This window comes from Pezoporus flaviventris, unplaced genomic scaffold (assembly GCF_033815535.1).
Source record: "Pezoporus flaviventris isolate CSIRO_AGI_PZ_B2104156 unplaced genomic scaffold, CSIRO_AGI_Pfla_v1 ptg000005l, whole genome shotgun sequence".
NCBI lineage: Eukaryota > Metazoa > Chordata > Aves > Psittaciformes > Psittacidae > Pezoporus > Pezoporus flaviventris.
In genome coordinates this window covers 5,034,372-5,051,502 of record NW_026892553.1, presented here as the reverse complement: position 1 = coordinate 5,051,502, position 17,131 = coordinate 5,034,372, and the positions used below count along the sequence as shown (strand labels likewise).

At 39.0% G+C, this 17,131-nt stretch overlaps 1 protein-coding gene across 11 annotated transcripts in view; it reads right to left on the bottom strand.

Moving 5' to 3' along the window:
• The window catches only part of ATRX (ATRX chromatin remodeler), a 79,622-nt gene that overhangs the window by 45,777 nt on the left and 16,714 nt on the right, over window positions 1-17,131 (bottom strand). For 8 of the 11 annotated variants that reach the window (XM_061445763.1, XM_061445754.1, XM_061445758.1 and 5 more), the window contains 6 exons: window positions 16,817-16,938; window positions 15,443-15,562; window positions 11,845-11,954; window positions 9,658-9,725; window positions 5,730-8,635; window positions 3,675-3,753 (listed from right to left, as the gene is read on the bottom strand). In XM_061445763.1, coding sequence (XP_061301747.1) covers window positions 3,675-3,753; window positions 5,730-8,635; window positions 9,658-9,725; window positions 11,845-11,954; window positions 15,443-15,562; window positions 16,817-16,938 — 3,405 coding nt within the window. Of the gene's footprint in view, window positions 1-3,674; window positions 3,754-5,729; window positions 8,636-9,657; window positions 9,726-11,844; window positions 11,955-15,442; window positions 15,563-16,816; window positions 16,939-17,131 lie in introns of those variants that run through there. The other 3 variants (XM_061445757.1, XM_061445765.1, XM_061445764.1) reach the window with 2 other exon arrangements.

Genomic DNA, 17,131 nt, shown 5'->3' with positions numbered 1-17,131 from the left:
AGATTCGTATTTTGAATGTAACTGCACATCTGACAGGAATTTCAAGTGTAAGCAATATTAGCAGCAAACAGATTAAGCCTTGTTAATGCATCTGACAAATGACTGATAGAACAAATGGTTTATATGAATTAGAATAAATTAAGTACTGGACTCCTGAAACTGGTTTTAAACTAAATCCTATGTGGCTCAGGAGGATGTATCGCCTGTTTTAAGATACAAACCCATTTAAAGTGACCACGCTTCTAAGCTAAGAAACTTCATATGGCAGGTTTAATATTTTAGTATTTGCATTAAGATCAGCTGCAAGTACTAAGAAAAACAAGCTATGACAATGTGAAAACTCCCTCGCTCATATTCTTCCAGAGAAACCCATGACAGTCAAAAGATACCACACTATTTACTCAAGTCAAGGACATAAAAGGTATTCTTGGCCAACCAGATGTAACAGTTGAACACTATAAACAAATTTAATTAAGAAGCACAGAGAGCTGCATGACCTCCAGCACAGGGCTTCAGGTAGTGAAACAAACAGACACCCCCCTGCATTTCACTCACTTCTGCCACTGATCTGCTGTGACCTTGAGCATGTCATGTTGCCCTGCTCCATCTTATCTAAACATATGGTGTTGCTTACGAGGGCATTTTCCCAACACGTATTTATACAGCGCCTTGCAGACTGGGACTGTAATCTCAACCAGGACATGATAAAAAAACAAGTCTAGAATAAAATAACAGCATGTAATTTTCTGTCAATTGGGATTTAAATATAGTTCACCTTTGTAAGAATGACACTAACAATATACATTTATAAATAATGAATTGGTCACTACATATTTTTCAACTTACGCTCAAAGGAAACACTTTTAAACAGAGATAAGCAAACTGGAAGTTGCTTAGTTCCAGTACAGGACTATTTTCAATTATCCTTCAGACACTGCAGCAAAAACGGAATAGCAGGTGCAGCCTCTCATGACGGGGAGTTAAATTCACACCATAATCTGCACCATTCTTGTTCAGGAATTTGAGAGTGCCGATATGATGGACTCAGTAACACACTGTCAAAAATCTTGGGTGAGACAATGCTACGACTGTAAAAGTAATTCTCCTCAGAGTCATAATTTTGTATGTTAGTAAGTGATCATGATGCACTATTACCAATTGCATTATGTCAACTCACACGTAGTGTTCATAAATACCTACTAATTACCTGTAGCAATAAGGTTGCCCGAAACAAGCCTTTGGACTGGGGAGGACATTTTTATGTGGCTAATAAAAGCCACTATTCTTTTAGCCACAGCACTACCAAACTAAATGGGCCTTTGGTATGTTACTAAAAAATTTAGAACCATTTAGAATATACTTTCAGAGACGAATATTTGGATGAAATGATATTAATAAAATAAAACAACCAAAAGAAAAACGGTGAAAACTGCCAAACACCTTCTTCTAAATACTGTGCTGTCTTTGTTGGAACAGTCCGATTTTCAAGCTGTCAGAGTTGTATTAAATTAAATGCTGGGACAAGAAAAACGTTTTACAAAAATTTATTGCAACCATCAAATATTTAAAGGCATTCTGCATTTAATACACTATTGACTTCTTAATAAACAAAACTACTGCAAACATATTAAACAGTACCATTTAAAAGATCAGAAGGACCAGTAATAGATAATTACACAACATAAGATGAAAGCATACAGCACTGTATGTCATATTATGACCCACTTGGATATTGCATTTTGGCAAAGATGATTTCAAGACTATTAATATTCATGTCATGCACATCCAAAGGTATTCAAATAACAGAACATCTAAACTAGAGACTTGCAAATATGAGAGTTCCCACACTACAAACACCCGGTAGGTACTAGGTACCCTCTTTGGCCTGGAAGAAAATAGGCAACTTATCTGAATAGCAGGTAAACTATTTAAACACTTTGTGTTGAGTAAACAGAAGAACAAGCTTTTAACTTCTTGAAATTTGTGCCATCTTTTTACAGTTTATGTATCTGATTTGGTGCCAAGTACAACGCATTGATGAATTGAGAATCAGACTGCAGTTACCAGTTAACATGTCTGAAGGTTGACAAAACTGTTTATTGACAAAACAGCTCCCCATCTCATAGAGTCAAAATATTCCCTAAATAAAAACTTCAACAGAGATTCATCTTAAAAACAAAGTACAGAAACTGGTTTTTAATCCCCAAATTCATATTAATGATTTGATCGTTATCAATTGGGTTAATTCATTTCCCAATATAGTTCTTAAATTAATACTTAAGATCTGCCAGTGACATTTGTAAAGTTAACACTGCTTTGACAAGTGTATTTGCTTAGTTATCAACCAAGAAACACTTAAAAAACAAACAAAAAGGGAAAAAGAAGGAAAAAACTCAAAACAGGACTGAAATTAAAGAACCAGGATCTTCTACGACCAACGTTTACATGTTCTGCTTATGACCCTGTGCTGTCAAGTCCCTCAAGAGCATCCTTCTTTAAAATCTGAATTACTGGATTAAATTTGATGACTGAAACCAAGCAAGAACTACATCAGCAGCAATGTTTTGATGCTAAACTGAGGTCCGTGGAGGATATAAAACAGCGTTTTGAAAATTTACTTCAGCCACAGATCAAAACATACAACTCTGTGAAACAAAGATTCCCTCTTCTAAACTAGTAAGGCTCAGAAGCAGAAAAAGACTCCAGCAGCAACTGTGCAAAGCTATGAAGCTGGTCCCACACATGCAATATGGCCAAGAAAAATCAATCAGTTTCTGAAATACTGCATAAAAAGTTGCTGAACAACTCTTCAGCTAACTACAATAGCTTCTAAACAGAGAAACTGTGGCTCAGAATTGAGCGATACTTCATGTTGTGCATTCACGCACGAGGCAACAAAGCTTCTACGTTTTCTAACCAGGCTAATTTTGATGGCTACAACGGCACTTCATTTTTATTGAGCTTGAAACTGAAGCACGCATAAGCCACAATTCTGAAAATGCCTATGCAAAGACTTAAAATGTGTGTATGTATCATTAGTCTCTGATACCAGTTAAGCCTATGCACAGTGCTTGTAGAATCAGGGCCTTAACTCTCACATTAGTCACTTCAGGTGTTCTCTAGTGGATTAAAACTCAGATTAATGAACAACTGAAAATATCTAATCCTGTTTTCCCCTATATTTGTGTTTTCTCTTTATTGAGAAAGGGTGTTTCTATTTAAAAAGCAAATTAGATAACAGTGATAAAACGAAGTTCAGTCAGAAAAATCTTTAGCACTGCATATTGCACAGATGCAAGTATTTACCTTCTATAAGGTACTTTTACCACGTAACTAGCTGAAATTCACATTTATCAGAAGTAGATTTTTACCTGCCTGAGTGAAATCCTTGCCACCTTTAATGGGAACATAAACCGGACAGTGCTGCAGTGCATTTATAACACACCCTATGCAAGGTGTGTTAGCTAACATGTCTAAATACTTTCTTTGCATTTCTGGATTTTGGCCTCTGTTTTCTGGCCCCTTGTTCAAACTTGCGGGAGGCCCGTGAGCGAGTCTTTACAAGGCAGGCAGCCGTGGTTTTTACAACCTGCTTGCTCTTCCGTTGTGCCGGTTTGCGCCCACGCCTAGGGTGTGTTATAATCTTTTTTAAGTCCTTACGGATGGTATCATACCTATTCTCAGGATCGTCATCATCATCATCTTCCTCCTCCTCCATTGGAACAGCCCTTGATTTAGTCTCTCCCTCATCTCCTGGAGGAGGAAGGGGAAACAAAGAAACAGAAGACATGAACACTTAATACATGCAAACCAGCAATAAACAACACAGCACATGAATGACTGTCTCCATCAAGAATTCCCATATAAAACCAGCTTGGTAATACCACCACTTTTCTACTAGCCAAGAACCCAGTTATCCTGAATTATAAACCCATATTTTAGAGATACATTTTTATTAAAATAATATTGTAGCATTAAAAGTCTGTAGCTTTTCAAGCAGCACTTGCTTGGATACTACACAAAACTTGCACTTCTTTCCCTATTACATACTATGAGATTGGGTTGTTTGGTTTGGTTTTTTTTTACACCAAAACATAGGGAGACTGAATACTCCACCTATGAGTCAGAAATTAAGTTTCCTACGAAATTCCTGCTCCATGTCAAAAGCTCCACTACTGACATCCTGTAAACTGAAAAGGCCCATTACAGAATCACTCGCCAAACTTACAAGCTACCGTGTTGCTAATTAAGAAGTACTCAAGAACAGTCTAATTCTTGACCATTTTTTCTTCCTGGGTATCAAATACGATGCATGTACCTTTGTTGTGCCTGCGTAAAGACTTATGGTTTGGAAACTACACGTGCTATCCTTACTGCCAGTATCAAAACACAGATGCACAATGTGCATATTGTCCTGATGGAAACCTCATCAAAACCAACAGCAAGGGAAACGTCTCAGAGCAAACAGCAGAGTACAATACCTGCCTTTAAGCTCCTCTGCGCTCCCCTGGCTGAACTGAGAGGAACTCAGGTTATTTCTAGCACACTCCCCCCTTTCTTTTCTCTCATGATTCTAACTCACGTTGTCAGTCAATCAAATCTGCTCATTAGCAAAATTAATCTTAATGACCTGAGACCACCTCATTCTTAACCTCTATTGATTATCTTCTACCTGTAGGGAGAGGACTAAAATGAGGCTGCGACAGGTTTGTTCCAACTTGTTTTAACATATGCTTTTCCTGGAATTACCAAGCCAGATGACTGACAGGACTGTGGTAAAGGGTGATCACAGGAAGCCCCTCACTCCTAAGCCTGGATAAAGAGTAATATCCTGTTGGTTGAACCAGATTCGAAGTCTTATTCAACAATCAACCTGCATAGCTTGTTCAGACACAGGAAAGACCTCTTTATTTATTCACCTATTAAGCCAAAAGCAAACTGAAGAGAAAGGGCAAGTTTGCCTCCTTTTGAGATAATGTGACAAAGGCAGGTTCTCACAGAATCATACAATAATTAAGCTTGGAAGAGACCTCTGGACACAGAGGTCACAGTATTACACACACACAGACACAATTAAACTTGGGACTTTAGAAAACAAACATTACAAGGCTGTGTATTATGCAGAGTATGAAACTTACATCCCAACTGCTACTCTACAAGGATGGAACATGTGAGGAAAGTTCAATGAAACACCCTTAGAAGCAAACAAATAGTAAATAATTTACCTGTCCTGGTAATTAAAACAGAAAATAGATTTCATTTTTTTTCTAGTTTAAAATTCATCTGCTGAAGATGTGCACTGTCCATGCAATGTGGAAAATAACCTTCCTTTTTCAAGTCCTTTTAAACCAGGTGTTCAAACTCAGCAGTTCTGAATTTCTTTCTAACTTCCTAAAGATACAACACACCGATGAAGGGGTTCTACCTTGGCAAGAATTACTACTACTAAATTTACAAGCTGACCAATTGGAGCTCGCTAGATACCTACTGCTTAAAACCATCTTCTGCTCAATAGTATCTGGGCAACCAAACAAAGGAACAGGCTGTTGAAAGCTGTGCTGCAAGGCAATACCTGCTGGCATTACAGGCTACAGCTTCTCAAGCCTCGCCATTTACACTGACATCCTCTTTCATATGAGTGACAAGCTGTATACATTGAAATGGGTGCTTCCAAATCAGTACCAGAAAACCTATCTATTAGCACATGTAAACGAACATCTCTTGCACACCTGATGACTGACAAAATCCTGCACCAGCAGACAGCATTAAGTTTTCAGTCACTGGCATAATCTTCTGCTCATCGCTGCTTCCATCACCTGTCGAATTCTGTTCATCATTTTCTTCCTTATCAGACGAGGAAGTGACAACCACCTTTTTTGACACCTTCTTTTTTAAGTCACCCTTTTTACTTTGTTTCATTGACCCTCTTTTCATCTTTTTCTTACTATCTTCACAAGACTCCTCGTCAGAAGAGGACGAGTCATTCTGCTCCTTCTTGGAAATTTTCTTTTTGTGACTGATTTTCTTCTTTTCTTTAGTTTCAGCGTGGGTTTTCCTCTTCACAACATCTTCAGAAGAACTCTCCTCTTTTAGGGGAGATTTCTCAGCATCAGATGACAAATCAAGCTGCACTCTCTTAGATACTCTCTCTCTTAAATTCCTCCTTTTCTTATCTTTCACCACTGGCTTCTTCTTCGTTTTGTCACTCTCAGAAGAATTGCAGCTTCCTTTCTCTGGAGACGACTTCTCAACATCAGAAGAGGAATCATCTTGTTCTTTCTTGTAACTTTTTGTTTTCAGCTTTTCAGATTTCTTCACCTTGCTTTCAGATTCCTTTTTATTCTTCAACCTGTCTTTCGAAGAATCAGAATCGTGCTCTTTCTTCACAGATTTCTCCGTGCTCTCTGAAGATGAATCTTCTTGTGCCTTTTTCAAATCCTTGCCCTTCTTCACTTCAGTTAGCCTCACACCTTTAGAACTCTCCTCTTTCTCCAGTGAAGACTTCTCAACATCAGAAGACTCATCATGCTTTCCCTCTGCAGCGTCTTCTTTTAAGTCTCTGTTCGTCCTTTCCTTAGCAGCTGATCGCTTGCCAAGTTTTTCATCTTTAGAAGAATGATTTGTCTCCTCTGGGGAAGACTTTTCGGCATCATCATCTCCAGAAGATTTAGCTCTCTGTTTCTTCAGATTTAACTTTCTCTTACTATTTACCTTTTTCCTCTGTTCTTCCTCAGACGAATCATAACTATCATCTTTTCGTGAGCATTTTTTCTTAGCTTTTTTTGCAGACTCAATTTTACTCAAAATCTTTATTTCTTTTTCTAACTCAGAATCATAGTTTGAAGAATCCGAATAGTTCTGACGTTTCTTTTTAGCAGCAGCAGAATTTTTTGCTGATTTGCCTCTTTTAGCATCCAAATCTGAACCAGAGCTGGAGCTTTTTCTTTTTCGCTTGCCGTTTTCATCCTTCACTGGCTGATTCTTTAGAAATTTTGAAGTCTTCTGATCGTTTGTTGGGGTTTCACTATTGCTATCGATGTCTGAAGAGCTGCGACTCATCATAGCTACTTCTTTAAGAACAGCTGGCACCTCATCAGAGTCTGAGCTGTGATCTGATACATATGGCTTTTTGGACTTAGATAGTTTATTAGGCCTGGGGCCATCAGCAGTACTGTCAGAGGAGTTTCTTTTGTCATTTTTCCTCCTTGGTTGCTTTGATGATTTTCTCTTGCGTTTTTCATTACACGTGTCGTTGCTGTCTTCTTCCGAGTTTGAGGTTAAAGGACTGAGGTCCGTTTGGCGCCTTAGCGGTGTGGTCTTCACCCGTGGCGATCTCCTGAGATCAGATTCCTCTACAGGCGAGACAGTTTCATTCTCTGTGGAAGGCTCACTGCCGGCGTTATGATTTTGTTTTCCAGAATCACAGTTCTCTGCTTTAGGTGCTACATCCACATCCTTACTTCCCTTTTCTAGACTGCTGTCCTGATCTTCAGCTTTAACTGTAGACTCTGAAATGGAAACAGGAGTCAATTTTACGATCAATTCTTTCGTTCCTTTAGCCGATGACTTTAACTTGGTACCACCTTTGGTATCTTTCACAGGAGTGTTCAGTTTTGTATTTGCATTTAAAGTCTCGTGATCAGCTCCTGTATTTCCATTGTCTTGTTCATCTGATGCAGTCTGGATCTCCATAGCAGATTCCAGATTCTCAAAAATATCTTCAGGAACAGATGAGGGAATGGACACTATATCCATGTCTAAAGCCTCTGTACTATTAGGTTCATACTGAGGTTCTTCATTTCTGCCAGACTTTTTCTCTTCACCAGAAGTACGCTTGTCACCCGTTTGTTCCACTGTTGGAACACTTTGATCCATGGGCTCACTGTCAGGCTCTTCTGAAACAACTTTCTTCTGTGTCTTTACCATGTCATCCTCTTTTAATGGCACATGTTCCTTTCCTTCATCTTTTTTCACCTCGTTTTTTTCTGATCTAACATCAGATTTTTTCTCTTTGGTATTTTTATCTTTGAGTTTAACATTCAAAGCTTGAATCTCCAGGTTCAGACCTTCTTTTAGTGCTAGATGAGCTTTTTTCATGTCATTCAGCACAGACTTAAAAGCTTTCAGCTGACAAAGTTGCATAGTTGGGCTTCTTTCTACATTTTCTGCAGCGTTTTTCAAAAAGTTTACAAAGCTGGAATTGAGATTTGCTGTCGTTTCAACCAGCTTTTTTGTTTTCTTAAGCAAGTCTTTTGGCACCATAAGTGCTTTAAAAGAATACGTTAGGGAACCCGAATAGGAATCTTCGAGTTTTTTTTCTTCTCCGTTACAACTGGAATTGTTTCTTTTTGGAGAGAACTTGACTGTGTGATCATAGATTTTACTTTTGTCACTTTCAACTCGGATCTTTTTTTTGTTTTGTTGCAGTAACTGTTCTAGATTTTCAAAGACACTGTCACATGCAGTGACCAAGTCCAACAAAGGCTCTGGATGGCAAATGTAACAGTGCCACTGGTTATTCTCATCCAGTATAGTCGATAGCTCCTTTCGACCCAGGTTGCGCAAAATGCACTTTTTACAGAAGGCGTTATGGCAAAAGTCACAGCAAATCAGATTTCCACCTTCAGCACACCACCTGCAACGAGACAGAAAAGACGTAAGAGTCTTACCTCTGGACTAACAAAGTGACAAATCAGTTTACCTGTTTCTCACTACTTGATAAAGGACTTGCACTTTAAAAATTCAAGTGATAAGCAGATATTCATCAATGGAAAGCACAGACTCATAGAATAGTTAGGGTTGGAAAGGACCTTCAGATCATCCAGTTCCAACCCCCCTGCCATGGGCAGGGACACCTCACACTAGACCATGTCGCCCAAGGCTCCATCCAACCTGGCCTTGAACACTGCCAGGGATGGTGCATTTACCACTTCTTCAGGCAGCCTGCTCCAGTGCCTCACCACCCTCACAGTGAAGAACTTCTTCCTTATATCCAACCTGAACTTCCCCTGTTTAAGCTTAAACCCATTCCCCCTTGTCCTATCACTACACTACTAAAAGCATGACTGGAAAGCACTCAATTGAGAACTTGGAAGTCAGGAAATGTCCGAGACTAGCAGTGCACAAAGTGGTCAGTAATACCCAAATGCAACTTCAGCAGTGATTTTAGAATCAGAGAAAAATACAGTAAGATTTTATTTTCAGTGTTTCTCCTGAGAACTGGCGGAGGTTGAGGGGATGGAGGAGTGATTTATTTCACAGCAAAATGAATTAGCTTAAGTCTTTCTAGCCTTAACTGGTGTATCACTACTGCAGACACAGGAAAAAATAAATGGTTTCGGATCTGTGTCTAGCTTGCATACTCTTTGATGAAGACCTGAGATGTGTCTCACAAGCTCACTCATACCCACCCTGGAAGCATTTGTAAGGTGGCAACGCCATTTAATCAGAAATGTGATGTCTTACAAGCATTTGCTATTGGGTTTCTTTATAAAATGCTTTGCACTTAATTACCAGAACAGCAATAAAATATTGACAAAACCCCTGCGGTTGGTTAAGCATTTCTTGAAGAGAAACAATTGTTGATTAAACTCTTAGGTACTGGTCTACATCTGTAAATAGTTTCTTGAGAAGAGCCATGGGGTTTTGCGCACTCACCTACACTGCTCATCCATTCCATCAGAGTCACGGCTAATGTCATCGCTCATGTAATATTTGTAGCAAGTCTGTAAAGAAAAGAGGTATGTCAAGGAACCTTTTTAGTACATTTCAGTAATGCATGGTTTCTGCGTGTCTTAGAAGCAAGTCTTAGAAGCAGCAGCTGCAAGGTGTTCAGCATTCTAACCCTTCTACATTCATGCTAATCTAACAAACACCTTCCACAGACACAAGCGATCCTAAACTGTGGCTTTTTATTTAGATGCCTCAAGGTATTTAAAAATCATGTAGGTTTTTGTTTGATGGCTGCACATTTGCATGCTTTAGAATATCGACTGAATGTTTGTCTTCAAATCTTTTGCCATCTATTTCCCAGGTAAATTGACACCACACCTTCTCTGACACAACTAATCCCACATAAATTACGGTTTTCAGCTGTGTGCCCCTTATGTTAGCAACTGATCGCCTAAGTCTTTAAATAAAAAGGTCTTCAGGATTTATTCTGATGTTAACATCCAAGGCTTCAATTACCAGGTACAAATTAAGCATTTTCACTGACAAAGTGGTAATAGTAAGAAAAATACACACAACTTGGCTATCACAGCAGTGGCTTCAGTTGCTAAATTCTTTAAACCAAATTTAAGGTTTGGGTTTTTTTTCTTCCAGCTACCAGTAAAGCAGGTTCTCCCAGACTTGAAGCTCTACTTGAACAGGGATTAACCCAAGCTACTAGCTAAATTCTGTCCTTTTCCCCAGTGAATTCAGTATCCAGAAGAGGCTTCAGCACCTGAGTTTAAAATTATGATGCCTCTTCATCCTGAGCAGAGTTATACAACTGTCCAAATAAACTAAGCAAACAAGTAAGAGCAAACAAAAAAAAGGCCAGTAAAAATAGACATTTGGACACTTGACACAGCATTTACAGTTAAAGGAAAACAGCTTCTCAAGTCTGGACCTGTTTACCTGAGCAGGAGAAAAATAAGGGAAGAACTAGGCACAGAGAGCAATGGACGTCATGGAGTACGCAGATCAGGGATCTCCACTGCTCTCTCTCACATTAACATAAGGCCATATTCAATTAAGATACAGAAAATTTATGGGACACAACACATGATGTATTTCTCTAGCAAAGCACACAGTTGAGAGCTGCTACTGAATTCAACACCCTAAATAGGTTTCCCAAATGAACCAGGTAACTTGCATGTAATGCAAGAACACGTGCAGCTACATGTTAAGGATTCCCAAGTCCAGGAAAAAGAGCTGGGACTCCACTGAAGACTGAAAACAGTCATCTTGTGAGCTGATTATTCTGAAGTGTATTTTATAAAAGAAATAAGCCAGAATGAACAGAAGAAATGAGCCAGAACATCAGACTAAATGGATAGGTCTAAGACAGTATATCAGCTGAATATGAAACATCAATTGGGAATTGGGGAGAAGCAGGAAGAGAAGGGGAATGCTAAATGTGCACTGTAATGCAGATTTGGATCTACCTTTCGAGGTATCCTTAGAAATACAGGATCTTTACAACTATAGAAATAAGCAAGAGAGAGATCTCTCTACATCTCTTTGAACACTGAGAGGTACCCATAACAGGAGATAGGGATGTCACTTCCCCTCCTGTTCCCCACCTCTTCCCATTGCAACTTAGGGTGAACTGAAGCCACCATGAAACCATATAGCTGAAGACCTAGATGCTGGTTTGGGATTAAGTACTAGATCATTGTTACACAGGCAGCTGGGAATCAAAAAAGTCCAGGAGCTGTACTGATGAAGCTTGGAAGCTACTTTCCCACTTCTTTATTCCAACGTCGTTTTACATTAAATGCTTTACTCTGAGATCCAGAACTGAATCTGCTCTTACAATACATTATGAGTAGGCAGAAATTTCAGATAGCTCATTTAACACTAAAAAAATACACTAAAATGAGACTTAAAACCATAAAAATAAATCACAAAGAAACCACAATCAGTTTATCTGGGGTATACGAAAACAGGAACATCAATTTGCAAGCTGCATTTGCCTTTCTGGTTTCTGCTTTTAGTTTCCTCAATTGTAACTGTTAACAACTAAAAAGCTTTTTGGCTAATAAACAACAACTACTCCCACAGAGATCCCACCCAAGCTAATATGACATTTCAGACACAAACAAACAGGAATAAACTGTAGAACTGTTTACCACATACCTTACAAATAAGAACTTTCAGTGTAGGATGTCTATAGATTGAATCCTTTTGAAAATGGTTCACCTGTTGGCCACAAGCTGTACAGCTTACAATCCCATGTAGTCCTTCCTCTATAGAGAGGATTATAAACCACACATTAATTGCTTTGGTTTTTAATTTTCTTAAAGAAATCGCTATATAACCATTTCATTTTCTTACAGTGTTTTGGCCTGTCAGGCTTTTCATATGCCTTTTCTTTACCATCCAGCATTACCAAAATCTCTCTGTAACCACTTACCGATTACAGACTGAAAGAATTTTCCTCTCATTTCTACACTCCACTTGGGGCCAAGATACAACTTCTTTCCTTTGAGAGATTTAATTTGGATTAACCGGTCACCTCATGAGAACACACCTAAAGAAGTCATCACTAAAACTCTTTCAAAGCAGCCCTGATATTTTGTACAACCTTCCTCATTTAACCTTTACTCATAAAACACCACTGTAATTCATGTTTGTATTAATGGTATTTCTTTCACATCCAGTTTTAGTTTCTCAAAGAAAAACATGAGAAATCATTACAGAAAATGCATTAAATTCTTCTAGTAGTGCCTGGAAAAAAAAAATCTTTTTCCCGTTTTTTGTTTCCTTCTTGATGGTGGGTTGTTTCTGTTTGCTTGGGGTTGTTTCTGTTTGTTTGGGGTTGTCTGAAACTACAGTTCTGCCATCTTCCTGATTACTCCCACACTTTGTGTACTGCTGTGCTCCTCTATCCACATTTGGTCAGAAAAGCTTCCCTTTAATGTCAATCCCCCAGTTTGCTTTGAAAGGTGGTGAACTTGATGTTGGGAGGCTCGCTACATGCCAACTCATTAACACTATGAGACCATTTTGTTTTCTGTAGTAGTGATGCTTTCAAGAAGAGGAAGATCATGCGTGAAAGCTCATACACTCAGCTCATACACTTGCGCAAGCTTAATTTGGAATCAAGCAGATAAAGGTTCAATTTGGGATCACTTAACTGTGACTTGTCCTTTGACAAGGATGTTGTGAATGCTCCCATCCTTGCCAGTGTTCAAGGCCAGGCTGGACAGTCTTGGGTGACATGCTTTAGTGCATGATGTCCCTGCCCATGGCAGGGGGGTTGGATCTGGATGATCTTAAGGTCCTTTCCAACCCTAACTATTCTATGATTCCATGAACATGAGCTACTAGCAATTTCCTATTGAAGCACCATCTCAAACAGGTTACAGAGCAGTAAGAATAACTAATACACCCTTACAATTCCATGGAAATAGCAGTCTGAAATTTGGAATACAAGATTTGTTGTTTCCAACTTCAATGCATGCATGAGTGCATGCACTGCAGAGCTTGAGGACTTGCAAAGCACCTCTCATGACCTCAAAACCAGCTCAAATGCCTGTTTCAAATGCTGCTGTCAAACCTCAAATAAACACATCCATCCTATCATACTACTTGGAAAAGAACATCACATTCTAGTACACTAAGCAGCTAAGAAACCTACCCAGGCTCTGTCAAACATCACAGTCCTTAAATGGGTGTAAGGATCAGAGGGTAACAGCCAACCGAAGGAGAACAAGCTGTTCACTGCCAAGTCCAAGTCACATTCCCTTCTCTACAACTTTAAGGGGAAGCACTACTGCCGGCTTCCTAAAATCTGCAAATTGGCACCAGGAAAAAAAATGACAGGAAAATAAGGACTGACACAATGCCTCTTACAGTCATGGATAAGAGCATCTGGATGCTAGAAAGGTGAGAGTTCTTACTACTATCTCCGATATAGACAGGACACATAACTCCTAGTAAAAATGTGGAGATGCACTCCACAAAGAACAAGACAGGCTGGCATTTTTTATTCTATTATTTATCTACTTGCACTGTGCCTAGGATTCAGGATGTCATGTAGCTAGGACTACATGCTTACCTGCTGAAAGCAGCAGCACTTAGCCCTGTGCACAGGCTTGCCACCTCGATCTAACAGCAAGAGAAAGGTAAGTGCCATTTCATGCAACCAGACTTGCTGCACACAAGTGTAAAGGAATCTGCATTACTTCTGCTGTGCATGCTGCCAAGTAAAAGTGGTCTGACACATTCCTAATCCAGCTGCTCTTGAGGTAGTCGGAGTCCCTTGCCTGGCTACCCCTTCTGGTCTGGAAATAGGCACAACACAGGAGGAGACTGTACCTATCCCACTTCCCTGAACGTTGACAGGAGCTTAACACATGGACTTGAACAGCTTTAAAAAATCAAGCCAAAGATTATCTGCAGTGACACAGATACAACTGAGCTTACCCTGGATAAAGGTATGCCTTAAACAAACTCTTGATGTCGCTTTCAAAACTAATACCTTGCATCAGGCACCAGTATGTGAGTAACCAGTCCAGATACAGAGAGGAAAGCCTGATAATTCTCTAGGGATGGAGGAAAAAAAGCTGGAAGGGCAGGTCATATGAAGTGCCCTGGGGATGCAGACACAGGCCACAAAGCCCAGGCAGGTCCTATCTTTTTAACACTACACCCCTGAAGATCTTTGTTGGCCCTCTTTAAAATTACTATAAATTCAAATGGAAACAGCACTTCTATATGCTGCATAGGATGTCTTGCATGAACAGAACAGATCTGACTTTAAAGATTAGTAACTGACAGAAAACATCAGTGCTCAAAATGTGATTAAAATCATGCACAAGCCCGTATGTATGCAAAAGCACATTTCCACACAGTCACATTTTACTCCTGTTCAATCACAAATGGAGAAATAGCACTTACTAAATTATAGTAAGACTTTAAAAGAGAGCTCAAATGATACAATGGGGAGAAGGCGTAGCATGTACCAGAGCTGTTTGAATATCCTGGGTAACACTGTAGATGTGTAAACTCAGATATTAGTAGTATTAAAGGAAGTATCTGCCTTCTTATAGGCTACTTTATAGATAATCCTCCCTCTCCTTTACATTTTGCAAAATAAATGAGCTATTAATTTGTGTTGTCACTATAATTTCCCTAACTTCTCCTCGGTTTTAGCAGCAGCTATGGTAAAACCAGCTGGCACAGCAGCTTCTCAGTTAATCCTTAGAAAGGCCACACAATTTCCCACAATATAAAAACAAGAAGAAAAAAGTATCTGAATTGTTAAGAGGTTTGGGGTTTCTTGTTAGCTCACTGACTGATAACATGCCTATATCCTGCTCAAATATGGTTGCTTTCTTGGTGAGTTAGTAAATGGTCCTGAATGTATTAATAGAGTTCTGACATAATCCTGAAAAAAAATAAAGGAATACCTGTAACACCTGATGGCAACCAAGCAGTTGCTCTGAATACAAAGCAAGAAGGGGCCATATGGAGCACCTAATGATGCATCCTATAGCTACTGAAAAGATGAAGTTTAACGAGAACTAATCTTAGCTTCCACTGCTGCATTGCAGGGGCAGCAATGGAGGCTAACTGCAGTCAGCTAGAATCCTTACTGAACAAAAAGCCAGAAGAGTGGAGGTATTTTTAGGATAATTGATCAGAAATAGGAATGATTTTTAGATGTACCAAATGTGGTCATAAGCAACAACTGAAACGCGTTTAAATAAATGCTTTAAGTTGTATTTACCTCCACGCTTTTTGGGAGCTTCAGGTTTCATTTTAACGGTATTTCTGCTTCTAAATTCAGGCCCTTTAAAATCATCTTTGTCTTCATTCAGCACTGGCTCAGGCTGTACAACCACTGTACCTAGAATGATTTTATTTAGAAATTGGAAACCATTACACATCCAAATGAAGTGCAAAAGTCCTGTTTAAATAAAGACCAACATAGTACTTAAAAAAAATGTGCAATCTGTTGACTAAAACTCAGTTTGAATGCACAGATGTTCACAGCAAAAAGAAATTCAAAATAAATCAATAAACCAAAACCAAACCACCACACACTTCAATCTACATCTGTTTTGCAGTCACAGGACATAAGCCAAAGACTGAACGGGCTGTGAGGAGCAAATCCTGCTCTCTCTGCCCTGATGTGGTTGTGCAGAACAAGACTGTCATACTGCTGGTATGTGTAGTACAGGAATTTGCAGTGCAGTGCTACAAATAAAGGACTTTGGTTAGGTCACATCCATCAAAAGCCTTAGAGTAACTACTGTTCTCTCTCTCTTTTCCCTTTCTATCCAGTTTCCCTCATCTTAATTTATTTTCACATGAAATCAAGGAAAAAGCAATAGAATCAGACCTGTTTTGTCTTTAATCCAGAAATCGCCTTTTGTTTTTAAACAGAGACAAATACTACTCAAACTGAACAAAAAACCATCTTTCCTACTTAAGAGCTCAGATTTACCACTTCTGTTGTGAGGACACTGGAAATAATCTAACATTCTGAAAAGATAATTTTAAAGTGAGTGCTTTAAATACCACTACTCATGCAGTACACAGTGGTATTCATAAAAACTATGAAGTTTTCCTGTAATATTCATAGGTAAGAAATGGAAGAGATTAATCAAACTCACACTGTAGTTAAGAAGAGTGGGATGTAGGCTTATAGCATTAACTGTTTTAATAGGGTGTTTAAAAATAGATCAAATAATGACATTTCTCTCCTGATTTAGTTTTGCTTTTGTTGATCTAATTACAGTAAAATAAGATTTGTGAGTGACAGAGTTTGAGACTCATACAAAAGAACTGAAATAAATTACTTCCCCTGTTTCATGTTGGTTTTATTCAGATGTCAGCAGGCATCTGAAATAAAGCCACCAGCACATCCTGGTGTACCCACAGCCTGAAGCATGCTGGGCTCAAAACTAAAGGGGCCCGATTTCCTCTTGCACATGCACATGCACAGGGGATGTGTGTGTGCACTAGCATCTGTTTCTATATAAAAGATACAGAACCCAAGATAGGTATTTTACTAATCCATGTACATTCTAGTCAATTATGCTGCATCATCATCTTGGCTAATTTGCTGAATTCAGAGACAAAGACAGACATGAACTACCTTTAGGCAAGCTTTGCATATCAACATCGTTTTCCGAGTTCTCATTTGAAACATCTTCATTTGCAGTTTCATCTAAGATTTCATCATCTGATCCAACATATTTTGTTACAACAGTAGGTTTCCTGCATAGACAGAAAAAAAACCCCACACCATGACAAATACGACATATTGCAATGCAGATAAGCCTGGAGCTTTGCAAGCAAAGCACCGTTCTAACTGGGGAAACCTATGTTCATTTTAAGTTCATTTAAGACATTATGAGGTGGGATGCTCTGAATTACTGTAATCAGTTGTAGGCTAATTTTCTTGTTAGGA